This window comes from Panicum hallii, chromosome 6 (genome assembly GCF_002211085.1).
Source record: "Panicum hallii strain FIL2 chromosome 6, PHallii_v3.1, whole genome shotgun sequence".
Classification (NCBI taxonomy): domain Eukaryota; kingdom Viridiplantae; phylum Streptophyta; class Magnoliopsida; order Poales; family Poaceae; genus Panicum; species Panicum hallii.
Genome location: NC_038047.1, coordinates 2,416,506 through 2,439,745, shown reverse-complemented (window position 1 = coordinate 2,439,745; position 23,240 = coordinate 2,416,506). Strand labels below are relative to the sequence as shown.

Sequence of the window (23,240 nt, the reverse complement as noted above, 5' to 3'; positions counted from 1 at the left end):
AATATTTTGCCGAGAGTCTGACACTCGGCAAACAGATACACTCGGCAAATGACCCGTCAGCAGTGAACGGGAACTAACGCCGTTAGCTTTGTCGAGTGCTTGATTTATGACACTCGGCAAAGGGTGTATTTGCCGAGTGTCAGCTGACCGACACTCCTGGCTGAGGCAAATCAAATATATTTTTTTTCCTGGCTGCAAGGAAGGTTTTTTAGCTGGCAGAGAGGTCCTGGCGGACAGTCCGCCAGGACCTCTCGGGGTCAGCCAACAGAACTGATCATTTTTCTTCCATCCAACTATCTCTTCGTGGGCCCATCGTCTTATGTCCGTGGGAGGCTATCCAAAACCCTCTATACCTCTTGGATGAAGCTCCTCTATCTCTCTTCATCCACATAACACAACTCCATCCTCTCACTCTCTCTTCCTTCCCCACGGACAACACCCCCCCATTGTCCGTGGAGATGGAGGCCGAGCGGGAGGCTGACCGACAGAGGATGGCGAGCATGTTCGCGTACATTCAGAGTCTTGGCGCCGCGACGGGTCTACCTCCGCCACCTCCCTTCGTCACCCCACCTAGACCACCCACCGATCCGTTTTCTACTTCAGTGAGTACGCAATGTTCAATATGTCGTTTATTTTGTCGTTTCACTCATACATTTCATGTATATGTTGCAGAATCAGTCGGCGGCCTCCAATGATCCGTATATTTCTCCAAATCAGACCAACCGGAACAACTGTCCACCTTCGGCATAGATGATGGAGTTATTTGCATTTGAGACTTAGCTAGATTGAATGTACTTTGATTGTCCATTGTGTACTTTGTGACATACTTGGCTACAGCGAATGTGCCTACAAAGTTTGAGCCCCATTGGATTAATTCTTGACATCACATGTTTTCGCGGGAACAATCAGAAGGCCTGGCGGACAGTCCGCCAGGAGGCCTCAGTTCTGATTGTTACTGCATAATCCTGTGTTTGTCTCCACCCGTTCTTTCGTTACTCCTAATCAAGCAAAGAAAAAAAGGGAGGTTATTAAAAAAAACAAGATTTGCCGAGTGCTGCCTTCAGTGGCACTCGGCAAAGAGGCAGAAGGGCGCAGCTCTGGATGCCCTCTTTGCCGAGTGCTCTTGACTGGGCTCTCGGCAAAGAAGGCGACCCTAGGGTGGAAGTTGACTCGGTCCTTTGCCGAGAGCCTGACGGTGACACTCGGCAAAGGATCCGTCCACGGTGGCGCGCCGTGACGGCCACTTTTCTTTGCCGAGGGCCGCTTTTGGCTCTCGGCAAATTGTTTGCCGAGAGCCCGAAAAAAAGCTCTCGGCAAAGGATCCTTTGCCGACCCCAGCTTCCCCAGGAGCCCTTTGCCGAGTGGGGCTCTCGGCAAAAACTTTGCCGAGTGCCTTTATGTCTTTGCCAAGTGCTCGGGGCACTCGGCAAATCAGCCGCGTCCGGTAGTGTGAGCTAAATTTCATCCTTGGTCCTACATGGTATGCCATGTTAGCATGCCTAGTCAACAATGGTGGATGTATAAGTGAGTCAGTAGCTATGAATAGACTCTTTTACCTTTGATTTTTCCTCATGTTCGATGTATCATAAAAAATATGGTTCAATAGTAAATGAGAATGCACAAATAAATAAAAAGTGTAAACCTTTTATTCATAAACACATGATCATTAATAACTTATTTTTTGCTATCTTAGTGAATTATTGGTTGGTATTTCACTTGATTTGATCTTGGTGTTGGACTTGGTAGCATGTCCAGAACATTTCATGCACTCCTGGATGACTTGGCATGCTATGTAGGCGTGCCACATCACACTAGAGATGAAATTGAGCCTAAATGAAAAGTTTGAGGACTAAATTGGCTTACTTGATAATTGTAGGACGAATTTGAGCTTTGGAAGAAAGTCGAGGGATGAAATTGGCTATTTCGCCAGAAAAGTAGTAGCTAGCTAGGATGGAAATGGAATCAAGGACAATTCTGCGGATCCTGTTCAATTTCTCCATGGGAACTTCTCCAATTCGTATATGGAAGATGAAGTTTGCTTTCCGCTGCAAGCGCAAAAGTGAACGCCAGTAGTTTTGTGTGAAGTTCATGCGTTTCAAATGGTTCCTGGTGTTCACTTGATCATGCAGCAACCCTACACATGATGCTGCTTCACTTGCGTTTTGATGTGCAAGCATATACATGTGTTCTTCCATCATTCCATGCGCCACTATGCCAGTGGCTCGACCAACATTCCCCTGTTTGTTCCATGCGTGGTGCACGGTGCATGAGACGATCGATCCATCACCGATCAGGGCTTGATGAGGGTGTAGGTGCCAGCTCCTGCAATGGCCCCCAGCGGCGGCGCCACCAGGTAGACCCAGATGTCCTTGTACTTGCCCGTCGCCAGCGCCGCCCCGATCGTCCGCGCCGGGTTCATCGACGGCCCCGTCGACGGCCTGCATCCATCAGTCGCTCTTGAATGTTGATCACCTTTCGCCATTTGCATCAATCGCTTTTGAATTTTATTTGATGGGTGCAGGCGTGCAGCAGCAAGCAGAGCACTACTTACCCTCCGACGAGAGCGTTCATCGTTATCGCCGCCGCGATCGAGATGGCGACGAGCTCCTTGCTCGAGGCCGGGTCGGTGGCGACGGCGGCGATGACGAACATGAGGACGAAGGTGAGCACCAGCTCGAGGAAGAAGGCCTCGGCGGCGCCGACGCGCGGCACCGTCGCCATCACGCCGGGGTCCGCGGGCCGGTACAAGCCCTTGGCCAGGAACGTGGCGGCGGCGGACCCCAGCGTCTGCGCGGCGGCGTAGGGGAGCACGTGGGCGCGCGGGAGGTGCCCGAACACGCCCATCGCCAGGCTCACCGCCGGGTTCAGGTGGCTCCCGGAGACGTGCACGACGGCGAGCACCACGGCCACCACGGCGAGCCCCGCCGACGCCGCCACGCCCAGGAGGCCCTCCGCGCCGCCGCGCTGCGTGTCGGCCACGATGGTGGACACCACCGTGAACATTAGGATGAACGTGCCGATGAACTCCGCCGCCACCTTCTTCACCAGCGGCACCTCTGCTGGGGTAGTACGCTCGTGCTCGTCGTGGACTGGAGAAAGCGGCGACTTGAGCATCAGTTTCTGCAGGGAGTCGAGAGGCACCAGCTTGGACGATCTTGGAGTGGAGGCGCTGCCGGCGCCGGCGAGGCTCCGGTCGCTCGGCGTCGAGCACATGCTGATCGCCACCTGCTGCCTCTGATCTTCACCACTCGTCGTGGTGTGATCAGCCATTACCTCAATTTTAGTTCTAGATATCTCTCCCTGACATACTACTAATGTCCTTCTGTTTCCACCTATGCATATAGTTTTTTTTTCCTCTCAATGACCTTGTAACATATAGTTCCTAGTGATTTATGTACAATGCACACAGATCTCCGAGTGATCTTGCAACAAGTTATCATATATATATATAGGAGTAGATGCGGCATGGCGAGTCGAAATCAGAGAATATGAATGAGTTTGTATTTGCATAGGAGCTACTGTGTGTTTAGGAGAATATGAGGAGGAATATGTGATGAGAGCTGGAGGAAAATGGACTATCAGGAGCTAATCAACAAGAGGCCACTGCTGAGTCAGCGGCTGTTCTGCTTGTCCTTTGGCCTTGGGCCAGTGAGTTCTCCGTCGGGTGTGACAAGGCCAAGAGAATTTTGTGCATATTCCCAGGAATTTTCGGCAAGGCAAGTGCTGAAATGCCAAGACGACAAGAACTTAGCCTATGCTCTGTGGGCACCAAGAGGCGTCCTCACTTGAACTTCCAAAGATCAATGGATAATATGACAGGCCTTGTTCTTGATTTACTATCACACGAACTGTGTATATCAAGTAATAGCCACATGAGAGATCAGAAGATGAATCCAAGAAAAGTGGCATGAAGGTTTCATTCTATCATCCTCATCAACCCCTCAAAGGGTGATCAAGTTTATTTCAAGATGGAAATGGCAATTACAGGTACAGTAAGAATATCACAATCCTGTGGAAACGCTGCGGAATTGTTATTGATGATGTGGTCTTGACGATTCAGAATACGCAACAGCAGTACAGCACCCAGACTTAGGCCAAGAAGTTCCTAGATGTCAAGAACTAAAACAAAGGGGCAGACTGAAGAGAGCTTCTTGCAATCTCTAATGCATCTTCAACAGAAGCCGCAGCCTGGAGCTTAGATTTGTCAACAATGGGCTGAGACTTAGCGAGTTGTGGAAGAAGTGAGAATTCCTGAAAGATTGCAGAAAGTTAATTCACGCTGGTTCACATCGAAAATCACATATTCCCGTACTTCAATGGCTTATAGCTTGGTCCTAGGTTCAACAGAAACAGAACTGTCCCTAGGTTAGAAATCTATTGTTCATGTCAAAGGTGATGTCCATATATTTACCTCTGAGTTTCCACTCTCAAGGAAAATACCCTTCAGTCGACTATCTGCAGTGATGAAGGCAGGAAGGTCATGACATCATGCTATGATGATGCGCAACTGAGAAGAATTAAATTGTATTCCAAACAACCGATTACCTGAGTCAATCCAGAAAGTAGCAATCTTTGGATCGAAGTTCCCTACTTCAACTGTTTCACCAACTGTTCAGAACACAATGGACGATATTAATATCATGATTATTCAGGTTCAACAACTGGGACCGATACTGTGTGGTTGAAAATGGCTATCATAGTAATTATATTGTTTGTACCGTTATCGCCATAAAACTGCCACCAAACTTTCCTTGAACTTCCTTCATACTCAAAAACTCTTGAGTAGAAATACGGAAGGTAATCATACCTGCATCCAACATGGCGAATCAAAAGAAGCACTGAGTGCTAAAGTAATGCAGTACACTTGATAGCCATTAACTTACGCTTTTGTCTGGGATGTTAGAAGCGTTTCAACACAGTGGTGTGCAGATTTCCGAGCATGATCCACATGCTCCACTCGAGCAATTCTATTGTACATCTGCAATGAATTTGCCCAAAATATCATATTCTGGGATCCAGTTTTGCCTCAAAAGATGAAAAACTTACTGAGTACCAACCTTCAGGGGAAAAGCTGCTACATCTCCAATAGCAAAGATGCCAGGTACACTAGTTCTGAACAAGGAATCAACCTAAAAAAAAGATATTCAATTAGCTCTATTGACCAAGAATACACAGCAATTGATTTACAGAGTGTCAAACATTGAGCAAGTAACTAATGTCATTAACATCTACCATACAACGCAGAACTACACATCCAACTAGAAGGAACAAAATGACATGCAGAACTACACATCCAACTAGAAGGAACACAATGACAATGAGACAGCTAAAATCGATAAATGGTAAGGATAAGATGTAAGTGGAAAAATGATCCAGGTTGAGTGGATCTATGTGTGTTTGTTGCTAATCTAAATTAATTCCAACAGTATCTCAGGTAGAGAAAAAAAAATAGTTCCACAGAAACTTTGAACAATTATCATGATGCAGAGCAGTAAACATTAAATAATTGTCATCAATTTTGGCATGGAAACAAACCTCTATTCCACCAACTTCAGGGTTGACTCCAACAGCTTCAAAGGGCCCCACAACTGGTTTTGCTCCTATACCAACAATTACCTGCACTAACAATATCTTGTTAAAACAACAAAAAATATAACGTTAAAATTTTTTTGTCTACTTTTTTACTTTACAGGCTTTATGTTCAATGAAACGCAGTGCATACTAAATATATGTCAAACCAAGAGATTGAGTAGATCTATCAACTACCCTTTTTATAGAGTGAGCAGACCTATCAAATTGAGTTTGCATGAAGTAATTATATATTTTTAAAAATTTAGAGTCAAATAATTTTGGCTCTCCCTGTTTGGTGACAGTGAGGTGGGCCAAAATGATGAATATGATACTGAAATTTATCTGGTAGCAAAAGTAATAATTTTGATTGTACAGCACTGCAGCATGAAACTGTTAGAAGGAAATAAAGAGCGTAACTGTATCAGCTTCAACTACAGATCCATCCTTAAGTACAGCAGAAGACACCCTTCCATCAGAGCCAGCTTCAAGTTTGTCGATTAGAGCTCCCTGGTCACCAATAAGTTCACACTCAAATTGATTGAAACAATACTAACAAATGAACTTGAATACTTGATGCAACAATCACCTTTATGAATTTGACGCCATTTTGCTGATAGAGATCCTCATACTTCTTAGCAAGGGAAGGTGTAAATAATCTTGGCATAATGTGGTCCTCTGGGAATACAATCTATTCATGTAGAAATATTGATTAGAGAAGTGGCATTTTTCAGCACAAAGAGAGATGTACAAGCTTCACCGTATCAAACAGAGGAAGGTAGGTCCTTACAGTTGTGTCAAGATTCCAGCCACAAGCTGCTGCAGCTACCTCCATGCCAATATAACCACCGCCAATGACAAGAACCTTTTTTGCACTTCCCTAAAAAAACAAAAAGATAACCAGTAAATATCAAAGAGTGAGATTACAGAAACCGTAGTTTATCATTGTCACTGTCAAATGAGATAACATTAAATCTGGAGGACGAGGAATGATGACAAGTATTAATCTACTGAACATACCAGAGAGGATACTAGAGAATCAGCATCAGCAACATCACGTATGTAGTGAACTCCTGGTAATTTGCCTCCAATTTTCTCAGGTAATCTGGAAAGAAAAAAGGATTTTGGTATTAGAAGCAACAAACATAAGGTTGAGATTTACCATAATCAGTGGAACAAACAAAGTTTGTGCATCTCATTCGTGCGCACAAGCAACGGGATATGTCACTGGATTAGCATAAAAGTATGTCTGACATCTGAGTAGAAAATTTGATAAAAATGGACATCATGAAAAGAATAGAAGAAATCTGGTTTTCCAAACATTTACAAGAACATCATTCACATAAGCATTGTTGTATACCTTGAAGCTTCGCAGCCAGTAGAAATAATAAGTGAGCCATACTTCAGAATTTTCCCTGACGAAGTTTTCAAGGTCTGTGTTTTGCCATCAAATGCTACAACTGGATCCTCATACAACACCTTTCATGAAAGGACAAATAGCTTCAGATAAAGTGTCACAGTATTTTTTCCCCAAAAATAGCTCGTATGAAAATGTTAAATCATCACTACCTCTATACCATTCTCCTTGTACCATTCAGCAGTCTGTCGCTCTCCACCGGATCCAACACATGTATGAAAACCCTGCCGCAAAAAAAGCATAAGATTTTGGGCTTGTTTGTGAAGCTCAAGTTGATGGTTAAGCATGCAATTAGGGGGGGGGGGGGAGGATTCAGGAGGCAAAGATCGGGGAGGCTTTGAAGAGGATGAAGGGAGGTAAAGCGATGGGTCCTGATGGCATCCCCATTGAGGTTTGGAGATGCCTGGGCAAGAGGGCGGTAGTATGGTTAACTAAGCTTTTTAACCTAATTTTCCGGTCAAACAAGATGCCGGAGGAGTGGAGGAGAAGTATATTAGTACCAATCTTCAAGAACAAGGGAGATGTTCAAAGTTGTACTAACTACCTGGGGATTAAGCTGATGAGCCATACGATGAAGCTTTGGGAGAGGGTTATCGAGCATCGCCTAAGAAGATTGACAAGGTGACCCAAAACCAGTTTGGGTTCATGCCTGGGAGGTCGACCATGGAGGTGATTTTCTTAGTACGACAGTTGATGGGGAGATATAGAGAGGAGAAGGACTTACACATGGTCTTTATTGACCTAGAGAAGGCGTATGACAAAGTACCGAGAGACGTCATGTGGTGGGCCTTGGAAAAATACAAAGTCCCAACTAAGTATATTACCCTCATCAAGGATATGTACAAGGATGCGATGACCTGTGTTCGAACATGTGATGGCGATACCAGTGACTTTCCAATTAAAATAGGACTACATCAAGAGTCAACATTGAGCCCTTATCTATTTGCTTTGGTGATGGATGAGGTCACAAGGGACATACAGGGTGATATCCCTTGGTGTATGCTCTTTGCTGATGATGTGGTGCTAGTTGACGAGAGTAGGGCAGGGGTTAATATGAAGTTAGAGCTGTGGAGACACGTTAGAGTCGAGGGGGTTCAGACTGAGTAGGACCAAGACCGAGTATATGATGTGCGACTTTAGCCTGACTAGGCATGAGGATGGGTACGTTAGCCTCGAAGGTCAAGTGGTGGCCAAGAAGGATACTTTTCGGTATCTAGGATCAATGCTTCAGAAAGATGGAGACATTGATGAAGATGTTAGGCATAGAATTTCAGCCGGTTGGTTGAAGTGGCGGCAGCCTTCTGGCGTCCTCTGTGACAAGAAGGTGCCACAGAGGCTAAAAGGTAAGTTCTATAGGACAGCGATTCGCCCGGCGATGCTATACGGTGTTGAATGTTGGCCTACAAAAAGACGACATGTCCAGCAACTGAGTGTAGCAGAGATGCGTATGCTGCGTTGGTTCTGCGGGCATACAAGAAGGGATAGAGTCCGGAACGAAGAGATTCGAGATAGGGTCGGGGTGGCACCTATCGAGGAGAAGTTGATTCAACATCGGTTGAGATGGTTTGGACATACAACGGAGGCCTCCCGAGGCGCCGGTGCGTAGTGGAGTTTTAAAGCGGGGCGACAATATAAAGAGAGGTAGAGGTAGGCCTAGACTAACTTGGGACGAGACGGTTAAGAGAGACCTTAAGGAGTGGAATATCGCTAAGGAATTAGCTATGGATAGGAGCGCTTGGAGATTAGCAATTAATGTACCTGAACCGTGACCTTTGTTACTTTTTGTTTAACCCCTAACTCTTCCTTTTGGCTTGTGCCCTTTTTGTGTTTCTTATTCTTGTTTTCTGTGGGTTTCATTTCTAGCCTACCCCAACTTGCTTGTGACAAAAGGCTAACTTGTTGTTGTTGTTGGGGGTAAAAGGCCTTAAAATTTTAGCTTAGATAATTTAAGGGCCAAGCCCTAAAAGGGCAGGGCTCTAATCTTATACAATTTTGAGCTAAAAATATATAAGGGCCAAGTTGGATTGTGAAGAGAGCACTAGGGCCATGATCCGTTACCACCCCTAGGTAATCAAATGCTTCCTTAAAGATGCGAATAAATGGCAGAAGTGTTATGCAACATAATGACACCAATCCTACTAGTCAAATTAAACTACCATGCACGTAGCTCATTTCTTGCTCACTATATGAAGAATGTCTAATGCTAGAATTAATTAAAACCAGCCAATTCAATGGGTGATCCCAAATTTTCATATCATCAGTTACTCCACAACACACTCCACATATCATCAGTTACTGCTGCCTGTCATTGTAAATTTGTCAATGCACTTACAGGTAGGCGTGCTGGCTTCTTCTCCGGAGGAAAGAGATAGCCTTTTGTCAATGCTGGCCGCTCATATGGTGGAACTGGCTGCATGGAAGCACTTGAACTATCACAGATCAGCAGATAGCCTTACAAATACAAATGGAAAAGGAACTTGGGCACTTGGCAGTAAATCACACGGCACAATCGAGGAAGCAACAGCATCATGAACAAATTAACTCCAATCTATCTGTGCAAGTGCAACGAACAAACAAAGTGCGCCTACGGCAACAGATCAACCATACAGCAATACCTCCTTGGAGACGATGCAGAGGCGGCCATCAGCCATGCCATGCTGGACGAACGTCCTGGCCGCGTACCCCGCCGCGTTCCCTCCGCCGACGATCACATATCTGCAGTCCGGCGATCCATCAGCCAACTCGTAAGCATTTCCATTTACCGTACAAAGCTCGCCCACTTCACGGTTTCGGACCCAAAGCGGCAAGCTTTGCGCAGAACAAGAACAATACAGAGTGGATTCGAGAGAAACAGGGGACACCCACTCGCGGTTCTGGTTGTCGAATCCGTCGGCCGCCGCGGAGACGCAGAAGCTCCGCCGGGAAGAGAGCTGAAGCACCCGGGCGCCACCACGCTGGCGCAGAGCCCACGTACCCGGGAAGGAGGAGTAGGAGCTGAAGCACTGCGCCGCCGCCGCCGCGGACGCCATCTCTGCCGCCTTCCGCCGGAGAGCTGCGGCCACCTCCAAGAAACGGGACCGAGGAGTGTCAGAGGGGCCTAACTACAATTACAGGAAGTAGCGGGGGGCGGATGCGGAGAACCTGAAGTCATCGCTGCTCTCTCTTCCCGACGGCGCCCTTATAGAGGAGGCGGCGTTGTCAGGCGAGGAGCTGGAGGGGATAGGGGTTGGATTAGGGAATAGTTTAAACGCGAGGGGTCTGGGTGTGATTTGGAGGGGGCGGAGGGCCGCTGGCCGCTGCGGGAGGCCAAGGGACGGAAGATAGACCACGGCGGCGGCGGAGTGGGGAAGAAGAGGGAAGGAGCGAGCCCCGAGGCCGTCTACTTGTAATCTCTGCTCCTTTTTCATTTTTGTCCCCCTAGAAAGTAGAACTTCTCATCCATGCCTCTCTGTTCTTTTTAGTCGAGGTCCTGCTTGTAACATGAACTTTCTTGTTTTTTTCCGGAAATGACATTAATAACCTTTTTTTGAGTTATGCAAAAGAGTCTGAACGTATTATAAGAAAACAAATTGGTCAAAATCATATTTTTCCTACTCGAACGCTTCATGGACTACAAGCGAGGTTTTTTAATCTTAAGAAATTGGTGCTAAGATGAAAGACTCAAATTGTACAAATAGCCTTCCAGCTCAGAGGGTTACAAGGTTTTGAAGCCACTGGCTCAATGCAATTTTGTGAAACCAGAAAGCACAAAGAGAGTGCTATCCCAGTGATCAACTTCCAGAAGAGGATTTTGTTGTGTTGTGTGCCCACCTTTGAAGAAAAGGACAGCAGCTGGTGTAGCTGTCCACTAAACATCCTTTTCAGTGGCTCCAGAAGCTCAACACTGGGTACATAAAATAAACTAGAAGGTGCCATCCTGATTGGACTCTGCAAAGCTGCTGTGTAGCTTCTCCAGAGATCCCAAGTCCACACCACCTTCTAGTACCTACCATCAAACTCTTCTTCTAACCCTCAGTACCCAACACTGTTTTAGTGTTTTTTCCCCTTCACTCATTCCAGCTGTCATGTGATGAAATGAAACCAGACAAAGTTGAGGCTAACCAAAGGTGAAGCTCTCTATGAATTTACATTTAGATCAGCTGAAGCACCAAATGAACTGCTACATTTTCAAAACGAGAGGTAAACAATACATGCCTGGATGGTACACCTAAGGTGTAAATTCAGATTTCTGGCGTGGGATAGATTGTGTACAGGTTCTGTAACATTAGGCCCCGATACTTTACCATTGCAAAATTTGGATTCAGTTATTCAGGGCAACTGTAGCGGATCCTTTAGAAGTACAGATGGATGTCAATAGATGCACTTCACATAATCTGATGAAAGCATCACAGGCAATGATCAGTAGGATCATCTCTTGCCAAAGAAGTGATCTATCTGAGATTGGCCACCTTTGCTTCCAACCTTCGGCGCCTTTGGCCACAGTGCTTGAGACTTGCTATCCTGTGGAGAACCAAAAAAAAATGCAGGGGAACAATTAATTGTAAGAGATCGAGTTGTTTTTGTTGTCTGACAAACATGAAAAGAACTTGTTCAACTGACTTGGAATCGGCCAAGGTCCCTCAGAATTTTGACATTCCCTCCACGACCGTCTGGTCCCACAGCAATCAGACTACCTCTGTTCGGGTTTGCAGCTGCAGATCCAGGAGCTGTTGAGCTCTTGCACCATTTGCCGATGCTTTTTCTTGCTCCATCCATGCCAGGAACTCCAGGTGATTGGAAATCATCTGATAGTAGATGAAGCAAAGTTGCTTTGTAAGTATGCTAAGTACGCAGGATCAGGTGGGCATGGATTGATAAACAAGTTATTCAGTAGAACGAAGGACTGACCAGAGAGAGAATTAAAGTTGTGAACCTGCTGAGGTCCAGTGCCAGAAGTCAACCTTGTTGCTTGTTTGGAGATGCCATCAATTGTTAGTGTTTCTTTCTCCCATGTTGAAGTTGTCATGTTAGTCCTCTCAAAAAGAGTGTCCTGAGGAATATGCAGTTTAGCCCTAAGGTTCTCCAGAGAGGTTGATTTTCCAGTTGCTTCTCTGTTTTTGAGGAAGGATGCTTCTTTTGCTACATGTGTGATTGTGCATTCAAATGCCATGGTCTGTCTGTTATCATTTTGACAAAGACTAGACTTGTTTTGGGAATCCAAAGTGTTATCATCAGTCCCAAATGGTCTGGCAGATAATTGTGTCTTGTGTTCATTTCCAAAAGCAGAATCATCAGCATCTAGTTCTATCACATCTGCATTCTTGTTCTCAAAGTTGCCATTAGAATTCAGATCACTCTTAGCTTCAGGTTTTAACCGGTTCAAGTCAAGCTTGTCGTTGCACGAATCCTGCATCACTTCATCAAGCTTGGTTGTTTGATTTCTGTTCCCAGCACTTGGACAAGGGAAGCCATCATTAGCTGTGATATTCCCTGATTTTGTTTGGTCTGCTTTCAATTTCTTTGAAGGCCTCAAGTCCCTTATCAAACTATTTTCTTTTTCCTCTAATTCCTTCTCAAGTTCCTGTACTCTTGCCTGTTCTTGTTCACACTCATAAAGGTCATTCACAAGAATTATGTCAATTAAAAGCATTAAATTTATATGAGGCTGAGCTTACCTTCAACTTTTTTACAAGCTCTTTGGCCTTCTCAACCTTCTGCTGCATGCGAGACTCTGATCTCCCAAGAACATTGCATTGGATCATCAATTCTTTGTAGCTCCTAAAGGAAGAATGATTACTCAAGGTGCTCCAAACAAGCAAATTGTGACCAAAAGAAAAGGGGAAAGCTAATATTCAACAGCACATCTTGTCTTTTTCCTAGCAACATCTAGTACGGTGAAACCATCAGCATTCTAACGACAAAAGAATCTATTTCATGTTGGAAACAATGTCATTCATCCACAAGCAATGAAATTTGTTCCTACAGTGATTTGACAATAATATGGCTGGTCCATTCTCCAATGGCTATGAAATTTATCCAGAACAGAACTTTTTTGGAGTGGGTGGCAAACTGAAACATTACTGTCTGTCGTCTAGATACTGGTAAGTGATAATTAGTGATTTGACTGGTCAATTTAAACTATTTGAAGCAGAAACCTGGACAGCCACTCCAAAAAATGCAACTCCAGTTTGACTGTTCAAACAACCATATTTAGGTTGATAACCTAATGCTTCCAGAAGATGGTGGCTACAGTTGGCAATACAGAACACATCAGCTGAGGAAAAAAAAGAGTAAAGAGCCTACAACTAGACATTGGCAGATAAAATCTATGGTGCATTGGTGGATCGAATGGCCGTATATGATCCTAATTCTAGCTTGGCCTACTGTAACTAGTATAGTAAAGGAATGGTCCCCATGATTCAGTTCACTGATGCAAACTTGTCAACTAAACATGAACAAACTGTTTCCAAATAAGGAAATCAAGAATATAAGTATACTTGTTCCGAATAGCAAGCGATCTCTTTAACACATCAACAGCATTCTCTAGGTTCCCATGGTTACCAAGTGACGCCAACTTAAGGATCTCCTCCTCCTGAAGGTTCATGTCAGACGACCTAACAAACAAGACATAAAAACAAAGTCATTTTCAATATAAAAAAAGCAATGACAAAGCTGATTTTCATGCAAGTGATTGCATTTTTTAGGTACAAAAAACATACAGCTTCAGCGCCGCAAGCTCTTTGGCTAATGCAAGGCTCTTCTCCTGCAATCTACCACATTCTGATGTCTTCCTCAACAACTCCTGCAATGAAGCGAGACTGTAATTCACTAATCCACGGCTGGATGAATAATCAGAGGCATCAAATCTCGCCAGCAGAAGAATCAATTACCTCTGTTCTCGCATTGAGCAGCATCTGGACACACTCTTTCTCCTTCCTCGCGGCTTCCTGCATCGCCTCCGCCGTGGCTGCCTTCGCCATCAACCTGGCAACCTGGCCCAAAAAACAGCAAGAACCCATCAGCAATTGACGCGAAACACAACCGAGGACACAGATCTGGAGAAGACATTAGTAGCGCTCGCCTCGGCGTTGAGGTTCTTGATGCCGTCGCGCTGCTCCTCAACCACCCTGCCGAGGGACGACGCCTTCTGCTCCAGCCGGGCGAGCTCGGTGGCGAGCGCCTCCGGGTCGGGGCCCCCGGGGGCGTCCTGCGAGGTGGGGTCGGCCTGAGTCGGGCACGCGCCGGTGGACTGGAAGTAAAGGCGGGTCGGCGGGTGCGCGGCGCCGCAGGGCTGCTTGCAGACGGGGCAGGTGCGCTTCTTCTTGCCGCCCGGGCAGTACTCCAGCCATTGCTCCAGGCTGCGCGCGTCGGGGATCAAGAAGAGACCTGGGTGAGCCAGCCATCGCTGGATCGAAAAGGAACGGAGGAGGGGGAGGAGAGGAGACGGACCAGAGGGCGTGGAAGACGTGGCCGCAGGCGGGCAGGCAGTGGAGGTGCTGGTCGGAGAGCGGGCGGAGGTCCTCGTAGCAGATGGTGCAGACCGGCCACGCGGCGGCGGTCATGGCGGCGGCGGCATCCGACGGGGAGCGGCTGGCCAGGCCCCTCCCTCTCGTGGTTGGTTTTTGGGGGAGGGGGAAAACAAGGCCTTCCCGCTCTCGTTTCGCGCGGTTTCAAAATGCAGGGGGGGATGATTTCGCGGCGGGACGGACTCCTTTTACATTTCTCTCTCTCTTCCCCTTTTCCCCATTTCGTTTTAGCTATATTGTATTTCCAGAAATGCTAACTACTAATCTAAAATTTAATCCTGCAGCCGATGGAACTCAAGCTCCCGGTCCTTTGTATGCATGAATTTCGTCAAAAATCTAAAATTTTCACAGTACGGCCAATCGGCCAAGATTTCAGTCTTGAAACTTTGACCCAAACAAGGCCCAAGTGCCCGTTGCCATCCATTTCAGTCTTGAAACTTTGACCCTTAAACAGGATTTTTGCGCATGAGAAAAGCCAGCAAATGTTTTAAAATGCGAGAGAAGATATTTAATAAAGTGTATAATTCCTACATACCTCCAATAGGCATAGGCCTTTCAGGGAAAGAGGAAAAAACGAAAGAAATCCTGCCTTCAACAAGTTTTGATTAAAGTCCACATTTCTTTGTATGTACATGGAGGAATTTAACAAATTCTCAGCTGCGAAGAAGGTTGCGAGTCGCAACCCGCGCAGCTGCCCTCTGCTCGAAGTTGAAACCCATTTTCTTCACAAGTCCAACGAGCACCTTCACAGTTTATAAACTCGGCAGTGAGGGCGATGTACAGGACTCCAAAACTTCACAACCACAGAAACACATTTCTTCCTACACAGACAACACATGAACGAACTATACAGCGGCGTTCTTTCTCCGTGGGACGCAAAGGTCTGCTGGCCATATGAGGCCGTGGTATCAGTTGCGAAACTGTCAGAAGAACCGCCTCTTCAAGCTTCTGGTCGTTGCTTGGTACGAGCGCATGAGGAGCCCGACGCCGATGCCAACACCAACACAGACCCCCAGCCCAATCCCCACGCCGACTCGAACACCAGCGTTGAACCATGAGAGCTGCCCATCATCGTCATCGGAGTACCAACCTTCGGGGTATTGCATGCTGCTAGTGTTCATATCATTGTCACCTTCATTGCCTGCAGCCTGCCAAAGCAGCTCATATTGATCAAGAGAAATTTTAGGAGGTTGATTGTCAAAAACTCACAATGTGTATAGTTGTGATAAAGAGCATGAGTTTTGACAAGCATGTTGTTTCAGCTGAAGGCGGAGGCACAAAAACAAACCAAAAACATTGGGGAATATTCAGGACAAAAAGTGTCAGAATTTTAATTTAGTCATATTTTTTTGAGTCTTTTCACCTTATATCTAAAATCATAATGCATAGCAAGATAGAACCAAATATCTGTAATACCCAATGCCTATGACTAAAAGGTAATGTCCATTCCCTAGCGTTTTTTATTGGTACATTGGAAGGGGAATGGTAGATTGGCAATAGAGATTGGGTTCGTGAAGAGACAACAACCAGACAAAAACTATTGGATCTCCCTAGGCACTAAATCTACAACAACCAGTTTCCCCTTATACAGCAATAGTGAAGGGGTAACATTGAGAATTGTGATATGATATTTTGTTTGAAAACCAGCATATATCACTAGTTAAGTAATTAAAAACAGTGCTTCTTGATACTTTCAACACTAAGGTAACACTGCTTGACATATTTTGGACTCAGCAAAAGCATACACATATTGAAGCTTTTAGAGGATAGCTGTAGCAGCTAGCCAGCCACATGCCACCAGGCTAACAATGTTTCAAGTCAACTGATATCATAGCGCAACTTGAAATAGATTTTTAAGGTTGACAGGTCTAAAGGATGACATGGAATAGCAAGATAGATGGTAACTTTCTGCTGACACTTCCAGGTTCACCACGTCTGAGAAAAACAAGCCAATGCAGGAATTAATGATAGAGCAGATGCCCTACAATGTTTCTAGCAAGACAAACTATTTTGCGAAGGGCAATCTAACTAGATGCATGTGAGATTTAGTTTGAAATTGAAAGGAATGCAGAAGTAATGTTCTTTTCTTGAGTATGTACAAGTGTTTCAGCACTCTACTAACTTTTCTTTTGCAATGGTATTCTTAACAAACTTGAAAATAATAAAATTTCAATACTTGTAAAATACGTACTTCACTTTTTCCAAACAAAAGACTGGAGGTGCATTCACTTCAGTACAAAAAACATTTTCCAACAAACAAACATATCAGTCCAATACTGGGGATGAAGACACTAATACCCACCAGGCCACCAATCAATTACACTCACAAAATGACAATGAGATTGTGACATCTGTGTTTTGTTTACGGGATTACACCCACAGAAAAATGTTTCTACCTCAGTGGTAGTACAATTGACAACAACGTGCACTACCAGTTGCACCTCAAACGAAATGCGTGAACAAAGCAATCACAATCAGAATCCTACTACATGAGTAGTACCATTGTACCACGACATGAATAAAATGTTTATCCATTTCCACATCACCAATATATTCACTTGACACTAATCTATAGACAGGTACACAATGGCAACCTACAGATTTGGAACTTCTGGGTGACAGCGAAGTCATTGCATGCCATCTTTCGCCATCTATAGTCAGCGCAAGCAAACAACAGTATTCAACAGCTATGCAAAATAAAATTGTTAGACGGCCACTTTGTTGCTACGTATATGCTTGGTTTTAATAACAAAGCTATTTCCCTTTAAAACCATATCACTCAGTAAAATCGAGCAACTAATAATGATCTTTGAGCAAAACTCACCGTCAATGCCCCCGGCCGGCGGCGAACCAACCCACCGGCAGCTTCCTCAGGTGTGGCGAGCCGCAGGGCGCGCGTGAGCACCGCGGGCTCGCCGGCGCAGCACCCGGCAACATATACCTCGAAGGCCGAGGCCGAGGCGGCCGCCCCAGCGGCGGGGACGCAATTGATTTCCCAGGCGGGGGAATCGGCGGCCTTGGCGTCGGGGCAGCACCGCCGGAGGGAGCCGCGGAGGAGCGCGGCGCCGCGGTGGTCGGCGACCTCGAAGGCCGCGGCGGGCGGGGCCAGCCGCGCGGCCGCGGTGGAGACGTAGGTGGCCTCCCCGGAGGCGGCGTCGTGGCGGTCGAGGCGGAGCGCGAGGTGGATGGCCTCGCCGCCCGCGGCCGGGCGGAGCTCGAGCGCGAGGCGAGGGGGAGGGGCCGCGCCGCCGTGCGGCGAGAGGCGCACGTAGAAGAGGCGGACCTCAAGGCAGCTGCCGGGGTCCGGCGGCGGCGGCGCGTGGTCCATGCGCGCGGCGAGGTGGCGGCCTGGCGGGGGAGGCGCTAGGGTTGCGCGGCCATGGATGGCTATCAGGTGGAGTCGGGTGGTTAACCAAAGTGGAAGAAGCGACCACTAAAAAGTTGGTTAACTATTTAATAATAAATGATTAAGACAAGGTTAATTAATTTGTTAATTACTGGGCTTGGGCTTGGGCCTGGATCTATGGGCCTTAACTGGGCCGTCTAATGGGATGATTAGCCTTGGAGCGCAGGCGGAAATGACTCGATGAGAGAGCAAAGCGAGTAGCACGGAATCCGATCCACCAGGATGAGCGGCGGCGGCCGGAAGGCGGCGGGGCCCAGCGGCGAGGAGGCGGAGGTGGAGGCGCTGCTCCGGGCGGCGCAGGACGCCGTGCTGCTGAAGCTCCAGGCCAACTCCCACCTCGTCTCCTCCGCATCCGCCTCAGCCCCGAGCGTTCCGCTCGACGGCGCCGCGGCGGCGTTGCCCGATCCCCTGGAGGACGACCTCGCCCGCCGCTTCGACGCGCTCAAGTCCCGCGCGGCGGCGCCGAAGCCGAAGCCAGCCGGAGCTGGAGCTGCTGCTCCTGCAGCTGCTAGCGGGATGGACGAGCTGGAGGCGCGGTTCGCGGCGCTGAAGGGGGCGGCGGGGCCGGAGAAGGAGGCGAGGGTGAGGCTGGAGGACCTGGGAGGGGAATCGTCGGAGGACGAGGAGGATGAGGTGGACAAGGTGATGCGGTGGGCCATGGACGCCGCGCGGCTCGACGTCGCCACGGCGGGCGCCGGCGCCGGCGACAAGGCCAAGCGCGCCGAGGCGGAGGAAGAGAAGGATGATAAGAGCAGCGTGAGTAGCGAGGATGACGACGACGAGAGGTTGCAGCTGGAGATGGCGAGGAAGAGGAAGGAGATGGCCAAGAGCAAGACCAAGAGCAAGTGGTTCTTCCTCTGACACCCTAATGTAAATCACACATTCCAATCCCAAAATCAGACTAGCAGAAAGATCATGTATTTCTATCTGAGATTCCTCTCCATGATTTGTAATGCTACAAGATTCCATTTTGATATTTGAATCCCGATGAACATGACCACAAGACACTTTCAAAAAAAAAATGCAAATGAACAATCAATTCAAAGTTTCAGACCATTCAACAACCAATAAACTTGCAAAGACTATCGTAAACTGCGTGTGCATATCTTTCGGCACATTAAGCTGAACAACATAAATTTAGGTAAATCTGACGATGAGAACCATAAAGCGCACACACGTCATGTTGATCTTCAGAGCACTAGTGAGCAGCTCATTATCACATCTAGCAGTAGCTCACAGAAGAGTTAACCTCAGGTAGTCATAACGACATGCTACATTCTCAGTCTGGATGGAGTACATATCTCGCGCACAATGACATTCTACATTTCAATCTGGATGGATTACAGATGCCTCACGGAAATACTAGGCGTCAAACATCATCCACCTTCACTTGCCACTGCAAAATTTGTAAACAGAATAGTTTAGGAGGCTTGTCGCCCGAAATTACAGCCGTCAGAACAGAAAACTAACACTGGCTTTGTTCACTTACGTGTTCATCATCAAAGTTATGTTGTCACCTTTCAGAAGTATCCGACCTGCAAATCATTTCAAGCCAAACATATTAGACCATAACAATGAAATACTGGCATCCATTCATGTGGCAGAAGAGAAAAACTTTTCAACTGATAATTTACTAACCCAATGATTTCCTAGTGTTCTTCTTAACATTGATTTCCTCAGCATCATCAAGGACCAAGTTCATGTACTCATCGAATCCCTGCATGTGTACAAAAACAAGTGTAAGAAACGTCAGGTTATTACTAAGTAGAAATGCACACAAACGTCATATATTTATGGCGTTTAGGACAAGTCATTCAGTTAAAAAATGAACTAATTTGCTTGTACGGATGGCCATAGGGAGCACAAGAATAACATGACAGTATGGATGGCCAGCTCCTAAATTATAATACCACATGGCCTTTAGCGGTCAATAATTCCTTGGGGAAACATACAGACACAATATTAACTCCTAAACATTATGCCACAACCAAGAACTGGCCCATGTTTTTTAAATGAAATAAACATTTTTAAAGGCCTAGAGCTCCAATTAGTTAAAAACACCACTGGTAAGATAAACACATCTGAGTTAGCAATAGGTAACTAGGATGTGATTATCAAAATCATGCATTCATCAGATCATAGAGCAACGCAGAAGAAGTGCTGAACAAAAATTAAGAAACAAAAGCTGTTACTTGAAAAGGAAAGGTCATGTGCCTGGAGAAAATTCTTGACAGCATAATTTTACGAGTATATTACATCGTTTACATATATAGGACAACATTAATGATTGTTGAAATCACGATAAACTAAAAAAGCATGCTACCTAAGGTGATTGACCCATCACCCATTGCTATGGAAATTTTCTCTACGAACTCCAAAAGATTAACCAAAAGTATGTAAGTGATTTTTTATTGTCACTCGTCACCCATCCTTTATTTTCCAGTCTCATGAGTCAACACAAGCAAATCAAAAACAAATGTATACTCAATCACTCACAGTGTTCCATACTAAGAAAGTGAATCCAGCAATTCCTAAATGAAGGCATTCTGTAAATCATGTTTCAGAAATACTCTTAAAGAAAATGAAGCCAGCAATGCCTCATTGAGCACATTCTTCATCTACCTGATCCTTGCCATTTTATACGTCTTCTGGGTGCCTAAGCCCACTGTCAGGCCACTGTATGTGTACGCATCTTCCGTATCGACCAAAACACCCCTGCTGCTTCTCTCTTCCTCCACTCGCTGACATGTGGGCCCCACAAGTCAGCTTCTCCTTCAACCTCCAGCCATCCTCCACCACGCAGCAGCCGGTCTCGACCATGCCTCGACTGCTCGACGGAGCCCTGCCCTGCTGTCGCTGGTGGCCAGCCCCCAGCTCACCTCCTATCCCACCGCCGCTGCCGTGCTCGTGTAGCTCCAGCGGGCAACGCCGCGTTCGTCCCCCTCTCCGGCCCGGAGCTCGTCGTGCGCGGCTCCCATCAGCGGCGGGGCCGGGCAGACCCATGACCTTCGCACCAGGGGGAGGCCAAGGCACAGGGCCACGCAGCGGCGGCCAGCGACGAGCACGCCTCGACGGCGGCCCGGCTGGCGCGGCGGCGCCTCGTTCCCGGCGGTGCGGTGAGCAATCGAGTAGGGAAAAGGGCGGACGGGTTGAGGAGCTCACTGGGGATCCGTTTTGGGGGTCAAAAGGCGACGAGGGACGGCCGAAGGTGCTCGTCAGCATTGGGCGGAGCTCGAGCGGCTCCAATGGCGGCTGGTGGTACCTGCAGCATCCCGCCGTGCCAGCAGCGCTGCGAGGTCCCCCGCCAGGTCCTGCCTCCCTAGTTCCTCCAAATCCGATCCACCAAGCAAACAACCTATGGAGGCCAAGCCTTCCTCTCTACTCCAATCGAGAAGCAAGCAGCAGCTCCCCCATCTCCAAATCAGAGCAGGCAGCCACTCATCCTTGATCTACTTCCAAACCACCACGCACTAGCGGGTGGCTGGCCGTTGCACGGTGCCGAGCTCCTCTGGCATGAGTAGCACGCGGCCGCGGAGAGGCTGAGGGCGGCCGGCCGTGGTGAGCTCAGGCGCGTGCAGACATGCAAGAAGGCGGCGAACGCGTGCGGAAGCAGCGGTGAGCAGACTTGCGGCCGCGGGGAGGCGGCCCCCTCGCGGCGGTGTTGCGGTGGCCGTCGACACCCTGCTGTTCGAGCTCGTGCTGGGGTTGGCAGCCAAGGCTTTCGGGGAAGAAAGGATGGCTGGAGGTTGAAGGAGAAGCTGACTTGTGGGGTCCACATGTCAGCGAGTGGAGAGAGAAGCAGCAGGGGTCCATACGGAAGATGCGTACGCGTATAGTGGCCTGACAGTGGGCCTAGGCACCCAGAAGGCGTATAAAATGGCAAGGATCAGGTAGACGAAGAATTATAATAGCAAATTTCAGAATAGGTGAATTGTAATGGTAGATCTCAGAACTTCGAAAATTGTAATGGTATGTATCCAATTAACCCTTTCATATAGTATTGTCATCGGTCCCCTGGTGCCCATAACCAAGATCTGGATTGATTCCAGTTATGACTGAACAAAAAAGGATAAATATATGAATCAGAGTGTAACTGCCATTATAGTAGGGAAGGCCTAAATTCTCAGCATAATATTGGGGCAAAACAATCACATGTACACAAACCAAGGTTGTTGTTCCATGTTCTTACTGGTATAATTCACTTATTAAAACCTAATCATTCTACCTAGAAGTTGAAACCAACCATTAACTTGACTGTGTATGCCCAATTAGCTCCAGAGTTGAGACCCTTCAAAAGTCCGCATCATGCTCAGAGGCTAGAGCACATCTCTATGAGTATATGGGCGGAAGAGATTTGACTAAGGTTACACGAATTTTTTTTTAAAAAAAAAAAGCTCTACCACTTGCTCTATGCCAACTTCATCGGGATAAAAGCAAATAGCTGATTGTTCTAATTGCATTATTTAAGGGCCACAGGAACAACTCTCCCCGCTACAACTACAGAATATAATCCATAATCACCGGTGCAACTATACCACCGCTACCAGATATCTATGCAAGCAAAGGGCCATTAGTGCTTAATTTAGCAATTGCGAAAAGAAGGAACCGGTCAAGGAACTCACAATGATGCGACCCTCAATCCGAAGATCCTTCTGCTCGAACAGCCAGATCTGGATGCGCGCTTTCTGCAAGGAATTCACAAACCAAATCAACTTAAATTCTCAGAACACCCAAACACAAATACGGTCGGAAACAAAAGAGAAAATTTCCAATCCACTTACACTTTGGAGGAACCGGAAGATGAGGTTCTGCCAAGAACGAGGGATCCACCAGCCACCACAGCCAAGAGAAAGCAAAACCATAAGGAACGGCAAGATACCAGAAGAGCAAGCAGGAGCAGAGGGTAGAGGGAGGCGGCTTACGATGGGCTGAGTCATGATACGCTGGACCTTGGTGGACGCCATGGCTGATGCTGCGGCGGGAGCTTCCCTTCCCCTCCTCGGAGCGTCTGGAGGCGAGGCGCGCGCACGGCGGGGCGGGGAGACCAAACCCTAGCTGGACCTGCGACTGCGAGCGGGCGAGGCGGCGAGGAAGGGAGGAGGCTTTTGTCTCTCTATCCTGTTCGACGCGATGGCGGCGGGCGGGGCGGCGGGGGTGGGACGCTTGCCTCAAGATTCGTGTCACTGGATCGAACGGTGCCGATTTCGCGCCTGATTTGGGCTGTACCGATGGGCCTGGACAGGCTGGGAAACTGGAAGGGCCTTTAGGTGGGCTCCGATACGGAAACTAATGGGAGCGGATTGAGCTTTTTCTTTTGCGAAACATGGGCCGAGGTTGAGTTGAG

The 23,240-nt window shown here is 47.3% G+C and overlaps 6 protein-coding genes and 1 long non-coding RNA gene across 9 annotated transcripts; 2 read left to right on the top strand and 5 right to left on the bottom strand.

The window, feature by feature from the left end:
• The first annotated feature begins 463 nt into the window (after nucleotides 1–463).
• On the top strand, nucleotides 464–886 carry LOC112896203. The gene is made up of 2 exons (XR_003229384.1): nucleotides 464–602; nucleotides 673–886. It is a non-coding gene; the product is annotated as an uncharacterized LOC112896203 (long non-coding RNA).
• A 1,120-nt stretch (nucleotides 887–2,006) lies between these two features.
• Nucleotides 2,007–3,277, bottom strand: LOC112898416 (aquaporin NIP3-3-like). The gene is made up of 2 exons (XM_025966739.1): nucleotides 2,552–3,277; nucleotides 2,007–2,438 (listed from the first exon to the last, which is right to left on the bottom strand). Exons 1-2 carry the CDS (start codon nucleotides 3,268–3,270, stop codon nucleotides 2,291–2,293), a joined length of 867 nt encoding a protein of 288 aa, XP_025822524.1. The 5' UTR covers nucleotides 3,271–3,277; the 3' UTR covers nucleotides 2,007–2,290.
• Nucleotides 3,278–3,888: 611 nt separating this feature from the next.
• On the bottom strand, nucleotides 3,889–10,336 carry LOC112897293 (monodehydroascorbate reductase 5, chlorplastic). Of its 2 annotated transcripts, none has more exons than XM_025965568.1 (17): nucleotides 10,127–10,336; nucleotides 9,851–10,047; nucleotides 9,601–9,700; nucleotides 9,318–9,395; nucleotides 7,138–7,209; nucleotides 6,929–7,047; nucleotides 6,589–6,673; nucleotides 6,359–6,448; nucleotides 6,158–6,259; nucleotides 5,989–6,078; nucleotides 5,536–5,616; nucleotides 5,058–5,129; nucleotides 4,884–4,978; nucleotides 4,719–4,807; nucleotides 4,546–4,608; nucleotides 4,412–4,455; nucleotides 3,889–4,251 (listed from the first exon to the last, which is right to left on the bottom strand). In XM_025965568.1, the coding sequence occupies exons 2-17, from the start codon at nucleotides 10,012–10,014 to the stop codon at nucleotides 4,120–4,122; spliced, it is 1,476 nt and encodes a 491-aa protein (XP_025821353.1). In that variant the 5' UTR covers nucleotides 10,015–10,047; nucleotides 10,127–10,336; the 3' UTR covers nucleotides 3,889–4,119. The 2 variants fall into 2 exon arrangements, with proteins under 2 accessions (XP_025821353.1, XP_025821352.1); XM_025965567.1 differs by having other exon boundaries at nucleotides 9,851–10,037.
• A 314-nt stretch (nucleotides 10,337–10,650) lies between these two features.
• On the bottom strand, nucleotides 10,651–14,617 carry LOC112897292. The gene is made up of 9 exons (XM_025965566.1): nucleotides 14,414–14,617; nucleotides 14,046–14,322; nucleotides 13,855–13,956; nucleotides 13,684–13,766; nucleotides 13,462–13,578; nucleotides 12,640–12,742; nucleotides 11,873–12,557; nucleotides 11,585–11,769; nucleotides 10,651–11,485 (listed from the first exon to the last, which is right to left on the bottom strand). The coding sequence occupies exons 1-9, from the start codon at nucleotides 14,524–14,526 to the stop codon at nucleotides 11,393–11,395; spliced, it is 1,758 nt and encodes a 585-aa protein (XP_025821351.1). The 5' UTR covers nucleotides 14,527–14,617; the 3' UTR covers nucleotides 10,651–11,392.
• Nucleotides 14,618–15,066: 449 nt separating this feature from the next.
• LOC112896752 (uncharacterized protein At1g01500-like) lies at nucleotides 15,067–17,849 on the bottom strand. Of its 2 annotated transcripts, XM_025964879.1 has the most exons (3): nucleotides 17,315–17,849; nucleotides 15,385–15,638; nucleotides 15,067–15,328 (listed from the first exon to the last, which is right to left on the bottom strand). In XM_025964879.1, the coding sequence occupies exons 1-2, from the start codon at nucleotides 17,816–17,818 to the stop codon at nucleotides 15,414–15,416; spliced, it is 729 nt and encodes a 242-aa protein (XP_025820664.1). In that variant the 5' UTR covers nucleotides 17,819–17,849; the 3' UTR covers nucleotides 15,067–15,328; nucleotides 15,385–15,413. The 2 variants fall into 2 exon arrangements, with proteins under 2 accessions (XP_025820664.1, XP_025820663.1); XM_025964878.1 differs by having other exon boundaries at nucleotides 15,067–15,638.
• LOC112896753 lies at nucleotides 17,827–18,899 on the top strand. Its single transcript, XM_025964880.1, has 2 exons — nucleotides 17,827–17,967; nucleotides 18,063–18,899. Exon 2 carries the CDS (start codon nucleotides 18,119–18,121, stop codon nucleotides 18,755–18,757), a length of 639 nt encoding a protein of 212 aa, XP_025820665.1. The 5' UTR covers nucleotides 17,827–17,967; nucleotides 18,063–18,118; the 3' UTR covers nucleotides 18,758–18,899.
• Nucleotides 18,900–18,933: 34 nt separating this feature from the next.
• LOC112896754 (small nuclear ribonucleoprotein E-like) lies at nucleotides 18,934–23,035 on the bottom strand. Its single transcript, XM_025964881.1, has 6 exons — nucleotides 22,819–23,035; nucleotides 22,678–22,704; nucleotides 22,519–22,581; nucleotides 19,535–19,613; nucleotides 19,386–19,431; nucleotides 18,934–19,292 (listed from the first exon to the last, which is right to left on the bottom strand). The coding sequence occupies exons 1-6, from the start codon at nucleotides 22,858–22,860 to the stop codon at nucleotides 19,283–19,285; spliced, it is 267 nt and encodes an 88-aa protein (XP_025820666.1). The 5' UTR covers nucleotides 22,861–23,035; the 3' UTR covers nucleotides 18,934–19,282.
• Nucleotides 23,036–23,240: the final 205 nt, after the last annotated feature.

Excerpts from the sequence above, each read along its gene's own strand:
- LOC112898416 (XM_025966739.1), bottom strand. The coding sequence starts at position 3,270 with ATGGCTGATCACACCACGACGAGTGGTGAAGATCAGAGGCAGCAGGTG. Across the intron at positions 2,439-2,551 it reads ATGAACGCTCTCGTCGGAGG|GCCGTCGACGGGGCCGTCGA; the intron begins GTAAGTAGTGCT and ends TGATGGATGCAG.
- LOC112897293 (XM_025965567.1), bottom strand. Across the intron at positions 9,701-9,850 it reads TTCGACAACCAGAACCGCGA|ATATGTGATCGTCGGCGGAG; the intron begins GTGGGTGTCCCC and ends GCCGGACTGCAG. Across the intron at positions 6,449-6,588 it reads ATTCTCTAGTATCCTCTCTG|GGAAGTGCAAAAAAGGTTCT; the intron begins GTATGTTCAGTA and ends TTGTTTTTTTAG.
- LOC112897292 (XM_025965566.1), bottom strand. The coding sequence starts at position 14,526 with ATGACCGCCGCCGCGTGGCCGGTCTGCACCATCTGCTACGAGGACCTC. Across the intron at positions 13,957-14,045 it reads TCAAGAACCTCAACGCCGAG|GTTGCCAGGTTGATGGCGAA; the intron begins GCGAGCGCTACT and ends TTTTTGGGCCAG. Across the intron at positions 11,486-11,584 it reads GGGACCTTGGCCGATTCCAA|GATAGCAAGTCTCAAGCACT; the intron begins GTCAGTTGAACA and ends GGTTCTCCACAG.
- LOC112896752 (XM_025964878.1), bottom strand. The coding sequence starts at position 17,818 with ATGGACCACGCGCCGCCGCCGCCGGACCCCGGCAGCTGCCTTGAGGTC. Across the intron at positions 15,639-17,314 it reads GCCGGCCGGGGGCATTGACG|GCTGCAGGCAATGAAGGTGA; the intron begins GTGAGTTTTGCT and ends CTGCTTTGGCAG.
- LOC112896753 (XM_025964880.1), top strand. The coding sequence starts at position 18,119 with ATGAGCGGCGGCGGCCGGAAGGCGGCGGGGCCCAGCGGCGAGGAGGCG.
- LOC112896754 (XM_025964881.1), bottom strand. The coding sequence starts at position 22,860 with ATGGCGTCCACCAAGGTCCAGCGTATCATGACTCAGCCCATC. Across the intron at positions 22,705-22,818 it reads GTATCATGACTCAGCCCATC|AACCTCATCTTCCGGTTCCT; the intron begins GTAAGCCGCCTC and ends CGTTCTTGGCAG. Across the intron at positions 19,614-22,518 it reads GGATTGAGGGTCGCATCATT|GGATTCGATGAGTACATGAA; the intron begins GTGAGTTCCTTG and ends GTACACATGCAG.